Source organism: Passer montanus, unplaced genomic scaffold (genome assembly GCF_014805655.1).
Source record: "Passer montanus isolate IOZ18808 unplaced genomic scaffold, ASM1480565v1 scaffold128, whole genome shotgun sequence".
NCBI lineage: Eukaryota > Metazoa > Chordata > Aves > Passeriformes > Passeridae > Passer > Passer montanus.
The window spans coordinates 246820-262909 of record NW_024359610.1 but is presented as its reverse complement, the minus strand read 5'-3'; the positions used below and the strand labels follow the sequence as shown (position 1 = coordinate 262909).

The 16090-nt window shown below is 41.5% G+C and overlaps 1 protein-coding gene across 1 annotated transcript; it reads left to right on the top strand.

Annotated features, from left to right (window-relative positions):
* The first annotated feature begins 866 nt into the window (after positions 1–866).
* DAPL1 (death associated protein like 1) lies at positions 867–7972 on the top strand. The gene is made up of 4 exons (XM_039698672.1): positions 867–1088; positions 4467–4554; positions 6169–6232; positions 7709–7972. The coding sequence occupies exons 1-4, from the start codon at positions 1043–1045 to the stop codon at positions 7826–7828; spliced, it is 318 nt and encodes a 105-aa protein (XP_039554606.1). The 5' UTR covers positions 867–1042; the 3' UTR covers positions 7829–7972.
* Positions 7973–16090: the final 8118 nt, after the last annotated feature.

Here is a 16090-nt window from a genome sequence, read left to right as displayed (position 1 = left end):
CAAGCCAGCCCACGGCAGTACGGGCAGGGCCACGCATCCTTCTGGAGACTGGGGGTACCAGAATGGTGACAGAGAATGTTACAGCCACGGACAGCTTCGAGAAAATGACAACTTTTGTGAGGAAGATTTCTTCATCCACCGTATAATTTAAACATTAAACGACAATTCCTTCTCTCTTTTTTTTCTCAAATTTTAAATATCGAAAATGAAAATGTTGAGGAGTTTATGCAGTAAATAATTCCAGATTAGCTGTATCTACTTTCGGGTTTTGTGTTTCTAATATGTTGTGCAAAACGTCAATGTTTGTTAAGGTCATGGATTTTTTTAAAAGAGGGCATATGAATGACAATGTTTTACTTGTCGCAAGCAGATGCTACTGATTGAAGAGGGTAAGGATTTACCTCACTAAATCAAGTTCTTTGAAGCTTTAGCAACGTTTTTAAAAGTCCCCGCCCGTCACACCGCTCCCCGCCTCCCTCACCGCCCTCACGCCGCTCCCTACCCCTCCCTACCCCTCACACCTCCCTCACACCGCTCCCCGCCTCTCTCAGCGCCCCTCACACCTCTCTCCGCGTCTCTCACCGTCCCTCACGTCGTCCCTCACACCTCTCTCCGCGTCTCACGGCGCTCCCCGCCCCTCACGCCGCCCCTCACGCCGCTCCCCGCCTCCCTCACCGCCCTCACGCCGCCCCGCACGCCGCTCCCTACCCCTCACACCGCCCCTCACACCGCCCCTCACACCGCTCCCCGCCTCTCTCACCGCCCCTCACACCTCTCTCCGCGTCTCACGGCGCTCCCCGCCCCTCACCTGCCCTCACGCCTCTCTACACTGCTCTCCACCCCTCGCACCGCTCCGCCTCTCACACCTCCCCTCACGGCGCTTCCCGCCCCTCACAGCGCTCCCCGCGCTCACGACCGCCCCACCCCAGCCCCTCCGAACCGCAGAAGGCGCTGCCGCTCGGGTCGGTGCGCGGTTTCCTCCGCGGTTCCGTGGTCCTGCCCTGGCCTGCCCCGCTTGGTTCCCGGCGCTCCCGGTTCTGCCATGGCGCTGAGGAAGAATGTCCCGCCGGGCCGGCGCCCTCCCGCAGGTAGGGGCCGGGGCCGGGGCCGCTCCGGGCGCGGTGTGAGGGGCTCTCCCGCCGCACCGTCACACACAGATGCAGCTCCTCCGCGGAGAGGAGCGGCCGTGTGGGACCGGGAATGGTGGAGGCGGCTCTGTGGCCCGCTCTCCGCACAGGTCCCGCAGCCGCCCCGTCACGGGTGCGCTCGGTCGGCGGGCGTGCGTCTGGCGCCGCTCGGTGATCGGGCGTTATTGAGGGATGGCGAGAGAAATGGCTGTCCGTGTTCAGTATCTGTGTTTAATGTTACAGCCGTATCCCTCGCCTCCTGTAGAAAGGTGAAGAATTTACTTCCCCTCCACCAAGCCCCCCCCGGCCTCACAGAGATCGATCTCTCTGTGAGGAAACCTTCGTGCCGGCTGCTCCAGCCGCCGCTCTGCCTGTGTGGCGGCTCTCAGGATGTAGTACCGGGATTTTAAGCATGTAGTGGCGGTGTAGTAGCGCCTGTGCTTGTTAGGGGAACGGTAAATGCGTACAGTGTGCTCAGTTCCTGGGCCGAGGCAGGAGCTGTGCGGAGCTGTGTCCCGCCTGTGTGGGCACACGCAGAGATGCTGCAGGCCCAGCCCGTGGAGCTGGGGCATAGTCACGGCAAGGACCGCCACTGCGGGCGCAGCCTTTGATACTTGAACCGTCACTACAAGGCTTTAAACCAGTTGGGACTTCCACTCGGTTTATTAGGAGCAGTTAGTGCCTGAGGAGCGCATACTTGTGTGTCTCTCTGTACCCCTTAGAGCGGTCTTGTTTTCTTGGAAATGTTTTTTGTTTGGAGGTTTGTTTTATGTAGCATACTTTTACATGAATTTGGGATGTAAATAATTTTTTTCATCTTGTCTCTAGTCCATTCCTGGATTTGTGTGTGTGTGTGTGGCAGAGACAGTTGAGCTGTACTTGAAAGGGCGTTTAAACAGCTGCAGTCAGTGACCTGGAGCAGGTACTTGCATGATAGTATACTGCAACTTGTAGATTTGCAAGTCTCCAAGTAAGTCTTGGTGAAGCTTATGAGTGACTGCAGTGGGGACCAGCTTGGCCGAGGGGTGGAGGTAGCAGAGTAAGTATTCTGACCAGTATTCAGCCAAGCTGTCTTTGTTTTCACTTAGGTTTGTTTTTTATGTTCTTTTGTTGTTTGTTTGTTTTTTGTTGTTGGTGTTGGTTTGGGGTTTTTTTTGAGAGGGGAGTGTGCCTCCTCACTTTCTTGTTTTATTTTAAAAATACATGGTGTTTTAAAAATGGAAATTAGTAAAGATTTTGTCACTTAACTGTTAAATTACATGGCTAACAGGTCCCTTATAAAAATGAAAAATTGAACTCTGTATTAAAAGTTTGACATACCTCTCTATTACTTTGGAAAGCAAATTACAAAAGAGCTTTGTGGTGCATCCCAGATGCATCTATGTTTAACTCTTCCCCCACCAGGGATGCGTGTGAACAGGTGGAACAGCTGTTCCTCGTGGCTAGTTTCAAGTCAGTGCAGAGATGGAAAGGAAGACGGGTTGTTTTTAATCACTGTAGATAACATTGTTTTGTGGGCCTATTGGTGATGGACACAATTCCAGACTGTCCACGTTTCAGTATCTCTTCCCATGCTGGGTATTTCTCTCCTCCTCGCCTAGCTCCCCTTGTGCTTTGTGTAAAGCCTCATAGTGTTAAAATGTCTGCCTCTGTCTGGATCCCCTCACCCTGCTAAGTTAAGACTAAAAACAATGCTTGTATCTAGAAATTGCCAATCCTGCATGTGAGGGAAGGTCCCAAACCAAAAGTTGCAGGTCTAGGTTCAGTTACCTTTTTTTTTTTCCTATTTCCAAAATTTTAGTGGTTTTCCTGTTTGTAGTTTGACTGGTTTCTAAAAAGACAAGAGCCTATCAATCTGTGGGAGAAACACCTGGGATAACTTGTGATGATGTTCTGGATGAACTTACATAAAGAGAAATGATGTCGAGAAGATCTCTGATCTTGAAAGATGCCAGGGCTTTTTTGTGTGGTCTGGTTTGTTGTTGTTGATATTTGGTTTTGTTTGGGTTTTTTTTTACGTGCTTTATTATTCTAGTTTGAAGATGCCCCAAAGACAAGAGTTTCACACCTTGTGAGCTGAGGGTATTTAGAGTCTTAATTCTCTTTACTCGTAGATACTTGGAAAAAAACTGTTGAAACTTTCATTTCAGAGACTTTTAATTTTGCAGTTAGACTACCAGAAGGACTAGGTTCAGTCTAGGTCTCCAGTGTATTTGCAGCTGTAAGATGGCTGGGCAAAGAATTTGCTGCTTATGCATCAATATCATTAACTGTATGTACATTATTTAAAAAAAAGAAAAGCCAAATCTAGCTATAGCATAACTCTGATCTTATAGTGCTGCTTTGGACATAAGTGAGGGAGAATTTTTGTTTCTAAAATTAAACCTGCAACCAGGAAATACAAGGTCAGGAGTCAGGTTTGGTAGAAAATGGGCATTAGTTACAGATGGATACAAATGCATTTTTCATGCTAGCTAGTTGAGTAATTCTAGAAACCTTCCCCTATTCTCTCTCTCCCTCAAATTAAAACTCTAGCCTTGATTGTTCACAATCAGAACAGGGGTCTTGCTGAGAGGTGAAGCAACTTGCTCAATAGCATGAGAAAAGAACACTAAGGTTGTTCTTTCTTACTTACAGTGTTAAAACTTAAAATGCTCTCCTGAAGAGGAGAAAGTATTTCTTTCAAGAGAATGTTTTACATAACTTTGTGTTCTTTGTTCAGAATTCAGTTTTCAGACATGCCTCAGAACTTAAATTGTTGTTGTTAGGTCGCCTGTAGCTTAATTAGTACTAATTGGTTTTGTGATTGGCAGATATGTTAATAAAATATAATTAAACATGTTGGGGCACAAGTACAAGATGAGTATACATCTGGTTCTTATCGGCATTATTAAATTTATTCTGGGATATCCTGAACTGATCATGAAACCCTTATTGCTGTTAGTCACATTGTTAAAAAACGGAAAGTGTTCAGATGGTTTTCTTTTTTGTGTTTAAAATACAAATCGGAGATGTAATAGTTTCTGGGGAAGAATGCATATTAACATAGCAAGGTGTTAAGGTTTAATATAGTTAGTGGTGCCTGAAACCACTCTAATTTCTTGATTTATGGTATCGGGAAGTTGATTGGAGTCTGCCGTGACACAGAATTTTGAAGCCTTGCTGCATCTCTTTGGCTACTGCTGTGTATGTGTCTGTACAAGTAAAGCGTGGAGCTAAATACTGAAAGAAGATTCCTGGTTAATGGTTATCCAGGGTAAAAGTATTCTCTTCTTGTGTATGTAATGTGGTATGTAGATCTATAGGTATTTTTACTTACATTTCACTTTCTTCTTGCAGTTAAAGCTGGACGTATGAGAGTGTCTAAAAAGCAAGAAAATGGACCTGTTGAGAAAAATGCTAAACTTGCAGGAAAAGAAAAGTCAAGGTATTACAATGCAGGGCCTGTTCACCCCTGCCCTGTAGTTCAAGTTCATAGGTAATGATCTTTGAAAACAAACAAAACTCTTATTCTACAAGAGTTTTAATTCTTAAATTATCTTGTGCAATTTGTAGATAAAATAATACTGATATTGAAATAAGTATTGATTTTAAAAACCCCAAAACCCAACCACTTCAAAACCCAAGGATAGTGCCTTGCAATGAAAGGCAAAGGCTGAATCTCATCTCTATTGTCATGCTTTCCGAACAGAAATTAAAACAATGTATTACATACCTGTGTATAAAGGAATAATAATAAAGGAATGCTCACATCATTTCCAGTGAAGTAGGAATAAACTTTAGGCTGCCCATATTCTGAAGGAAATGAAACCAACATCAACTACCCCCAAGGAAGAGTCTTGTCTCCTGTATAGGCTATACCCCCTATTTCAGTCTAAAATCCAATTTGGCTTTTGCTGTGCGGTACTTTATAAGGTTAACCAAGCTGTTTTGCCCTAAAAATGAAGGCATACTTCTATTTTGAATAAAGTAACAGCAACCAGTTGATGTGGTCATTAAAACAAGTATTTTCTTGCAGTTTTTTAAAAGACTGAACATTTTTTCCTAAATACCTGCACTTCTCTTAAATGTCACTTAACAAATAGTTAAGTTAACCAGTATAGGGATGTGACAGTAAAATTTGAATGACTTGCGATGTTCCTGATTTTTTTGTTTTGTTTTCTTCTGGGGTTAGAAGCTTTTTATTTTCACTTGTTGCCAATTGTCTGGGTGTAATTTTGCAGCTGTCTTCTCCACAGCCATAGTTACTAATGGTATAAACAGATCTTAAATAACATATTTGTCAGTGTAGCAAACTGTCAATTGCTAAATTGAACTGTCAGTAGGAAATGTCTTGCCTAATCCACAGAATCATTAACTTAAGCAATATCTGCTTTTTCAAGAGTCACATTTATGGTATTTGGGGTTCATAATGATTATTCCCTACTCCATTTTAAGCTACAGATGTGTCAGTGGATATAATGGTATCCTCAGAAGAATGTGCCATCTGAAGTTCTTCCTGTTGCTGAAGCCAATTATTTCATATCCACAGATTTGTTTATTTGTGTAATATTGGTAACATGGTGTTATTCATTGGAATGTGGAAAAGTTAATAGGATAATCTTGTGAGAAAAATGTTCTTGCTTGACCAATAGTTGCTGTGAAAGGAAATACTCTCCAAAAGCAGAGGGTGAATTTTTTTCATGGGTCTAGATTGGAATCAAGAAAATGTTTTGTAGATCAGGATATAACTGCTCAGCTTCTGAGAAGTTATTTCACAGTGTACAAAAAATTCCTTTTCTGAGATATTCAAGGATATTTCATGTACAGTTTCTTGTATATCTGAATAAAACAGCCTGTCATAGATTTTCTGTTGTTCCATTCGGAAACAGCATGCCTTTTTTGATATTACATAGTTTTTAACGTGATGAAAAGATTTAGCTCCAAACCCTAAATCTATATTGCAAAATGTTTTGTATTAAGTCTGGAAAATGAAAGTGACAGATGCTCGTGTGTTTCTGTGAGATGGAAATGCTAAATACTTTTTTCTTCTGCTTTACAGTGCTGTTGTCAGTTTTGCAAAACCTCAGAACATGGGTGTCTTGGTAGCAGAAGCACTGAACAAAGTAAGTCTGAAAGAAAAGTCAGGGTTTCTTTATAAATCTAAACATGAAAAAATGTTAAAAAGTGAAATTTCCTTAAACTGGTGTCTGGCAGTTGCAGTTGTTTCATCTGCTACTAAATGCTCTTGGGATAACCTGTTTCTGTAGTGGTTATGTGGCTGAGCTGCTATATGGCTAAAAAGTACCTGGCCTTTTCTCCCTACTCTGATTCCACTCCTAGTTACTGCAACATGCCCTGGGTAGTTGTGCACACCTGTGCAGAGAAGCAGAGCCAGGCAGCAAGGTGTGTCCTGCTTGTAAAGGGCCGTGGTGCATTAGCTTTAGTGAAATATGGGGAAGAATCACCAGTGGCATCTAAGTGTCTGGCCAAACTGGGATTACAGTGCAGAGCAAAACCTTGTGTTCAGTGCTTTATCCCACCGTGGAAATCACTCTGACTTCTATAAGGGTCCGGCAAAAATACAGAGCTGCTTGAGGGAGGTGGGTGGCATGCCTGGCATGAGCAGGGGACACCAGTGTCCTGCTCTGTGAATGATCCCTGACACAACAGGCACAGCATGTCCTACTGCTGCCCCATATCTTGCTGTTTTATCTGAGGCCTGACATCACTCAGTCGAGCACTTTTTGACTTCTCCCTTAGGAATACTATGGGTTCCTGTAAAATCTTGTACCCCACAGCTGCTAATGGACCCTTCTGTTTATCACATGCTTGCAGCTCCTGTCCTGTGTCTTATTAGCGTGTTGGTGCAGACTTACACCTGCCCTTTCAAAGAGCTGATTTTACAAGTAGCTCTTTGGTTTGCTTGGTAATCTGAAGATCTGACAGTGGTCATCTCTTTGTTACACACTTGTAGTCTTCAGACTCTGAAGCATACTGGAGTTCCTCATCCCTAGAGCTCAGTGAAACATCAGCTGCATAATTTCAACACAAGCCTTGTATCAACACTTGTGTTTATAGATTTAGCCTGTAAATCATGCATTTTTGTTTAGACTTTTTAATAGACAACAGATACAACTCATCCTCTTTCTCTTCCACCTGTCCTCATCTCCTCTGTTCTGACCCATCATTTCCAGAATCTTGTATATGAAGCTTCTTTGCTACTTTAGAATATGACAGTTAGCTACTGTAATAATGATGATTTTGAGAAAATAAGAATTTGGTTCAACTTACTCTGGCATACTAATTATTTGCTGTGTTTTCCTTATCTTGGAAGGTCATTCTATGAGCTACTAAACAAGGGAAGAAAAAAAAAATCAAAAATTCCCTAAAGGTAGTCAGACTAATATCACTTTGAAAACAGAAATTATAACTAAATATACCAAGTTACCATGAGTTCTGTGTATTGATCACTTGAACTTTTTGTGGGTTTAGGTTTTACTGCTCCTTTTAAACTACTTTAATAGAATAAAATTTAGAAAGAGAATAGCTGAAAATCTGTATTCTATCACAACTTTTTTCTCCCCGCTTTAATGTTACAGATGAGCCACAAAATCCATGCAACAGCATTACAAGTGGCTCACCAAAAGCCACAACCTACCTTGGAGAAGTTCATACTGCCTAAAAGAATTTACATTATTCAACAGCCACGGAAATGTTAAGATAATCATTAAAATATTTATGTTTACTTAAAAGTGAATTTCTATTCTATATAGCACTTAGCACACTGGTGAAGTGCTCAAAAGCTGTGTGCCTTGTATCTTGTTCTGTTTCTGTTACTGACAATAAAATATAAGAAGAGTTACTACATGTACTCAGGATTTATTACAATATCATGGCTTCTATCTGACCTGGTGTCACTGGTATGTAGCAATTACTCAATGCCAAAAAGTCTAAGTTTCACTTACTGTGTGAGTTTTGAGTGAAGGAATGGGAACTGTCAGCCCGAATTGTTTTGGGGTTTTTTTAGTTTAATGGTAGCAAAGCTGGTGTGAACTTGATTCTAAGAAAGCATGACTGAAAGACATGGGGCTTCTTTAATTGAGCCTGAGCTTTCCCATGCTGAATGCAGGCCTGAGGCTTACTGCACGGTAAGTAAGTTGCAAAATCCTGTGAAGGATTTCTGTGCAATGGAAGTATTTTTTGCTTGTGTTTCTTTCTGTAAGAAAACCCAGCTTCTCTGCAGAGATCCAGCAAGCAGGAAGAACTGAGTGGAAACAGTCTGTTTGAACCTATTTGGGGCTGGGGTGGATAAATGAAGGAAGTACCTGACTTGGAGCTGAACCCTTGGCATAGGAGGGCAGGTAGCAGGGAGGAGCCAAGGTGCAGAGAATGCTATGACTGGAGTTTGGACTTGGTAGAATGGGGTATGAGACTTAACACTGCCTGGCAGTAGTATCATCATGAAGGGTCACGCTTAAAAATGGTGAGGAACAAGTGGAAATCCCAATCCAGGCCATGTCCTTGAGCCATGACCTGCTTGCAGTGACAGCAGGGACAATAGAGGGAGCCAGGGGATAATACTGTCCTGCTGCTGGGAGTTGGTTATGGAGCTCCACTGACTCAGAATTTAATAGACTTTTTTTTTTTTTAAGTAGTGATTACAGAAGAGTATTATCCCAAAACTGACTCTTTCACCCTTTTGGTGTGCAAGAAATTTATCCCCACACAGAGTGGAGGTTTTTGATTTGTTTACAGTTGTGTGCAGAAAGGGGTCCTGGGTGGTGAATTGTCGGAGCGAGCATGGAGACAGACGAAGGCAGGCACACTTACAGGTTACAGTCTCAGGCCAAGCAGACCTTACTTCACTCCATGGTTAAGCTGCTGTTAGCTTCTCTCTGTTTCAGTCTCAAGGTATAGCGCCCAAGAAGTCATGGAATGTGCTCAGTGAGGAGTGGGCTCTTGGTGGGCAGAGGGGGCTGAACTAGGGATGTTGCTTTTACTATTATAATTATAATCTAATGAGGAAATTTCATGGCAAGGGCAAGTTCTCACCACAGAAGCAGTCAGACCTAGGGGTTTGTTGGCCTATCATATAAGGTCCTGAATAAGAAGGGTGTGATCTTTTTATTCCCTCCCCTTCAAGGACCTAGGACATCAGTTTTCTGTTTTCACCATTTCTGTGGCTGTTATTCCCATTGCTTAACTGCTTTGTTCTCTGTCTTATTATTTGGAACTTTCTTCCTGTTATTCATCAGTTTCCCACTTCCATACTTATGATACTTCTTATACATAAGTCTCACTTTAGAACTGTCACATATTTTCCTGAAAGGAATCACGTGGCTGACAGGTAAATCAATTGCTTCATGATTTCCCAAATACATAGTGCTACAATTGAGACAAAACATAATAGGGTGAGTGTTAGGAAGACAACAAGGTAAAACATCTCGTTTAAACTCCCTGTAGTGATGGTCAGTGACCATCTGAAAAAAGTGTCCTACCACCCCTGTGCTCTGTCTCACTTCACTTGTTCCAATCCTTGTGTGCTTTCCACATCACGATGGACAGCAATCAAATTATTATATCTATTCTTCTGAGCTTGTTTTGGCAGTTACTGCAGATCATTCTGCTATAATAATTTTCTTACTCAAGTGAGATTCATCCCAACAGGGATGCCGGCAGATCTTGAATCAGCATATAATTATACTACAATAGCTGATATAACATGACAGGAGCTGAATAATTGAAATCCCACACATTGATTTTGGTGAAATTGAGAACACAAACATTAGAGTAATTATCTGTATCTACAACAAGGTTATCTACAAATATGAAGCTACAAATTGTTCTCATGTAAGCACATCAGTTTCCAGTGTATAAAACTACAGGTTCATGAACTTCATCAGGGTGGATTTCAAAATGACAAACACTATTCGGGATCCAGACAAATGTCAGGGCTTTGGTGTTAGTGCACAAGTGAGTCCCTGTTCCCATATAGTGCATGTGGTAACATGGATGGTTTGCCATTCCCCATGGGCACATGTCCTATGCTCCAGGGTAGGGTTTGGTTATGATTCAGGCTTAGAGCAGTGACTGAGTGATGGACACCGAGGCTCCTATATGGATTAGTACCAGGAATGTGCTATTGATGGTATTATAACCAAGGCTGGAATTCCTTTGCAAATTCAGTCATTTTTCCAAATTACTTTTTGAAGTTCAGTGGGTGAAGGTGCCTTCTTCACCTTTTCTTAAAATTGCTGCTGCTGTTGATTGTATCCACAACTGAGCTCAGACATAGCTAAGAGAAAAAGAGCCTTCACCTTGGTTTGCACCAGGTGCCTCTGGGACCAACTATGAGCTCGCTCATTGATTCTTTCCCACTGAGGCAATGTGTCAGATAAGAGCCATTGATTAGTTTCTAATGCTGGTAGAGAAGACCACAGAGGGTGTTGCAATTTGCTTAAATCATGTGTGGTTGTGGCTCAGGTTATTTATAAGTACTTCAGCATCTGTACAATTCAATACTCCCAAGTCCCTGTGGTTCCAGTCACAATTCTTCTTATTCCTTGTGTGGGTTTGCCCATGTAGCCAAGCTAATTGTCTTGCATGGGAAGCACTTAAGGATGGTGACCACATTGGTTTAAGTGTAGAAATATCTGCATTACTAGTTCTATTTGTTTAAGAAACCAAGATGGATTAAACAACATTTGTTGCTGATCTGCATTTTTGATCACATGGTCTAATTTCTAAAATTTGTGGCAATTGAATTTTCTCATCCTTTTTGACTGGGGCACATGTAATTGTTTTGGTTTCAGTAATATCTACCTTGAGTTTAAATGTTAGTCCCACATTATGGTGGCTCCAAGGTCATAACAAAAACAGGTTTAACCAGGGTAACATTATACTGAGAATCCCACCTTTTGGTGGCACAAAATTTCGAGTCTTTTGCCCTTGATTCTGTTGTACTATGAAACACTGAAATCTGAGTGGCTTTCCCATGTGTAGATCCACTGATCATTTTGCAGCATATCTGAATTTTTTCTTGTGTTGTTCCTTCCAAGAGAGGAACCCAATTATATCTATCCTATATATATATCCTAAATATACCTCAGCTCCATGCATAACCAGAGTAGTGAAATTGTACGCTAAAATTGTATACTTAAATTCATGCTTAATGTGCAAGGTGCTACTAAAAAAATGGTTATACTGTCAATGAGGATTCTTTTTAAAGTGCACTTTCCACATGACTGCAGTGGAAAGCTATTGCAAATAGATGAGACACTTCCTCTAAAATCAAGGGATCCTGGGAAGGTTACCCAGAGTTAGTGTTGCCATTTAACACTAATGTCTGCATCTTTTCATCCATCCATCAAATGTAAATACCCTTGTGTTGATTAAAGATTAAATTATGATCACAGGAGGTGGTGATTAATAGCATATGCAATAAATAATTTGGTCACACCTTGAATAAATAAAAAAAAATTAAAATACTGCTTCTTCTTTGAAGACAACTGTTATTTATCTCTGGTTACATAACTGACTGATAGCCACTTGTGAAATGCTATCAGTATTATCCTGGACAACAGCAGCAATATACTTTATAGGTGTTGAAGTTGTAGGTATGGGATTTGGAAACCAGTCTGGTTTTGTATTGTTTACAGCACACTTCTATTCCCCAGGCTGGCTCTATGGCAGTGAATATTGTTATGAATGTCAGTGAACAAACAGGACTTGAGTCGAAGCTGTCCACATGTTAAATGACTATCCATGCTCTCAAAGCCAAAATTAGCACAGTGCACTCTAATGTATCGATCATGCTCCCTATACAAAGAATATGTGTAAAATCTTTAGAATTCCAATCTTTGTTTTTTGTTTCTGAAGAAAATCAGTAACTAGGGAAAAGTTGTAGGATCTGATTCTTCAGGCCTTTATGAACATCACTTTGTATGAAGCTGAATGTTACTTAACTGTTTAAGGCAGTACGTTCGGGGAGGAGGGATGTGCTTGGTGTAGAAGGGAGCTGTAGTAAATCCCTTTTGTGGCATAAATCAGGCAGTCATACAGGGATTGCTAAGGATGGAACAGTTCTATTAAAAAGCCCTAGGCACTACTCTGTGCTGTGCACACTTGGAAGTGCAGTCCCACAGAGATGAACTAAATACATTCAGTAACTGGAGTTTCTGGCAACACCATGTCTGTGGGCAGACAGGAGTTCTGCAGCAGGGGCTCAGGCCACGTATCTGAGCTGCATCAGTCCGCCCAGCCCAACAAATCCAGGTGTGCCCTGCAGCTGTGCCCGGGCTCCCGTGCATGCAGAACACTGCTGCAGGGTGCTCTGGGAGTGCCCAATGGCCTGCCAGAGAGCAGGCTGGAATGGAAAGGATCTTCCCGCTGCTACCTGGGTAAAACTTTCATGTGTAAAAACAGGTCCAGACAAGAACCTAGGAGGTCTAGTTTTGATAAACTTTGTTTCATGGGTTTGCTAAATGTAGAACAGGTGCAATCTCCTCTTCTGCTGTAAGATGAATCTTGCAGAGCAGGAAATCCTGGCAAGTGTTCTGTTCCATGTCCTGCTTGGTCAGGCTGTGTCCAGTTTGTGTTTGCACCATCATTGATGATACTGTGATGAGGCTGTTGTGCCTTCTGTTGTAGGGAGTTTGTTTTTTTTTAGTTCAAGCCATAATAATTAGCATTCATTATTTAAATATCAATTACCATCAAATTCAGCACAAAGAACAAATACAGTAGGTTTGCTAGAAAAATCAAAAAATCAAACCCCTGCAGGAAGACTGTTTTCAGGCTTTTCATGGACTATTTCAAACAATGCAGGCATTCAGTGAGAAGGACGTGATTTAGGAAAGTATTTCTGCTCCTGATCTTCATTTCACCATACTGGAGGACACAATGTTGGTTAATATGCAGTTGTTGTTAGCTGTAGCCCTCAAAACACCTTGCAGAGATGGGAAGCCAAGAGACAATGAAAGCTGTGAAAAGAGATTTCAGTACATATTGATTGGTTCAATGTCCTTGTCAGCTTGGTAATGTCACATGTGCTGTTTGATGGCCTGAGACACACATGATCTGTTGGACTTCTCTGCAGGGAGGAGTTTCCTCTGGGGCAAGGAAGAGTCTCTATCCTTAAGCACTTGGTGCTCCTAGGTTGGGTGGTGCTGGACAGAGCTGCTTGGGAATTCAGAACTGTGCAGCCTGTCACTGGTCTAGCAGGAGCTACAGGATACGCTGTTCAGTGCACAGACCAAGGCCTGAATTGTGTGAAACTGCAGCAGATGAAATGGCAAAGAAATTACACATGGCGAGACTGGGAAGTTGCAATAAAAGAGAACTACAGCACAAGACTTAATTTTAATAAACAAATATTAGCTGTTGTTTAAAGCCTTTGTGTGTTCCAGGATGTACTTGTTCAGCCTGTTCCTCTCTAAGTGGTATGCATAAATCTGCAAATCATTTCAAGCACAGTAACCTCTGCCTGCCATAGCAGCCCCAAAAGTCCTGGTAAGTGGTGCATACGTAAGCCAGATAATTTCCTGAATTCACCTTTAATTCCAGGATAGAAGACTTTATTTCTACAATGTAAAAAAAAAAAAAAAACCAACAAATTCAGTGGTCTAATCAGTGTCATCTGCCATACTCGTATTGTTCCTATTATGTGCAATTCCCACACTGTATTCCCAGGAAGGCACCTCTTGGTTTGGAAAATCTTGCTGTTGTTGAATACCCTTGTTTTCACATGCTGTCATTCCTCCTCTTCCCTCCTTGCACCTTCTTGCTGCCCTTTCCTCCTCAGCCTGCACAGGACAGCCAGCTGGTCAGGTGGCTGGAGGAATGTGTACTTTTATAGTATGTTTATGGTTCTTGTCATACATGGCCACAGATTCTACTCATTGCCATTATGCCACTCTTGCTCAATTTTAATGAAAAACTTCTAGATTATATTATTAGCAGAAATTTCAGTCTCACACTTCATTTATAATGGGCTACCAATGTTTAATTCATTCCAGAATTGAAGAGGACTACTACAGCTCTGAAGTCTGAGTATTGTTGAGTGTTCAGCTAACAGGCACTCTCCAACTCTCCACTTGTTTGTTAAAGCAATTTGGTAGAGGTTTATAACTTATATCAAGAGAAGCTTATGCAGTTTCAAAGGTTATGAGTTATTACATGTGTACTGGATTTGCCACAAGAGGTTGCTGTATGCCTACAGCTTGTTCCAGCTCTGCCAGCTGTGCTGCCCTCAGAAACACTGCTCTTTTCTGCCAAGGAGGTATATTTTAATCTGCTGGAAAAGTTTGAAAGAAAAAGAATAGATAAGTTTATAAAAACCTCATTTGGTATTTCATGGGGGACATGACTACCTAGAAGCTGTGAAGATACAAAGGGCATAATTCCATGGTAACAAAAAGTGGTGTCAGACTCCCCACCCTTCCTCCAGTCTCTGGGTTCCCAGCTGGAGTCAGGTACAGGTGAGGCAGCACAAGGAACAGGAAAGAGTGCAGACTGCATTGGTATTGGGTACATACAGCATGATTTTCTCAGTTTGTAGATGCTTACATAGTATGTTTCTGAATATGGTCACTTCATAACAAATTCATTGCTCCATGAACCAGGCAACATTAGAAAGTTGGATATGGCATCCTACAGTCAACAGTCATGTATCAAGGGATGAAGTTTCTGAACCCCTCTCTATACACAGTGTATTCTTTATATTTGGGCCTGATTTCTGTAGAGAAATTCAGAAATTATAGTTATGTAAAGGAATTATTAAGACTTTTCTTAAGTTATGATAAAAATGTTTTATATAATAGGTATAATTTTAGTTGCAAAATATGCAATTACCATATACTGAAATGGAACAGTCACTAAAATGAAGATTGATATTAAAATTTAAATTCAACCTTCTACTTTCATCGATCATAACTTTCTTAAACTCCTTCTAGTTTAAATTTTTCACATTCAGTATGTTTTTTCAAAGTTAAAGAGAGAGCTGGAGCAAACTGAGCTACCTTTAAGCTACGTAAGCCTGAAATATTTGTTTTTTAAATGTTATAATCAAGAAATATTAAATAATGAAAAGTAAGGTTATCTATTTTTAAAAATAGCTGAAGTTGAAAGCTTTTAATTTGGTTTATTCTGTGGATGTCAGCCTTAAAAAGTAAAACGAGTCAAAAAGACAAATTTAGACTGATTTTGCTGAAGCTGTTTACAGGTGCCAGCCAAAGGTGACGGGTGTGTTGCTCGTCTCTGGTGTGTGTGCATTTGAACTCTTCTCCAGTAAAGTCTGTTGAGGTTTCTGTAGACAGTAAAAAATGTAAATGTAAATGTTCTTTATGTGCTTGCAAATACATCACAAGGAGCCTTCCAATTATGTCAAAAGTTCTAGCTGCTGGTTCTAAAATTGGTTTTGATGCCTTGAATTGTAATGAATAAAAAGGACAATAAAGGGGGTGACGGGAAGGTGGCAGAATGCCCTAAAACTTTGCAGACCTGGGCTGTAAGGAATTCAGGAATTTGGCTGGCAGAAGTGGCTACACTGCATGCTTCTGCTGGCTGAAGTGCATATACTGTTCTAATAAGCTTACAGCTCACAAATAGGACTTTTTTTTTCCTTGTCTCATGCTCTGCCAGTGAGGAGGTTCACAAAGGAAACTGGGAGGGAGCATAGCTGGGACAGGTGACTGAAGCTGACCAAAAGGATGTTCCATACCATAGAATTTCATTCCCAATCTATGAACTGGGGTAGGTACCCAGAAGGGCCTATCTAGATTTGGGAAGCAGGGGGTCTGGCATCATTCAGCCAATGGTGAGCAATTCCATTGTGCATCACTTGTTTTTTCCCTTTTTATTATTGACCATTATTACTGTATTTTACTTTATTTTCAATTATTAAACTGTTATTATCTCAACATACAAGTTTTACTTTGATTCTCCTCCACATTCCACTGGGGTGAAGAAAGCGGGTTGAGGGA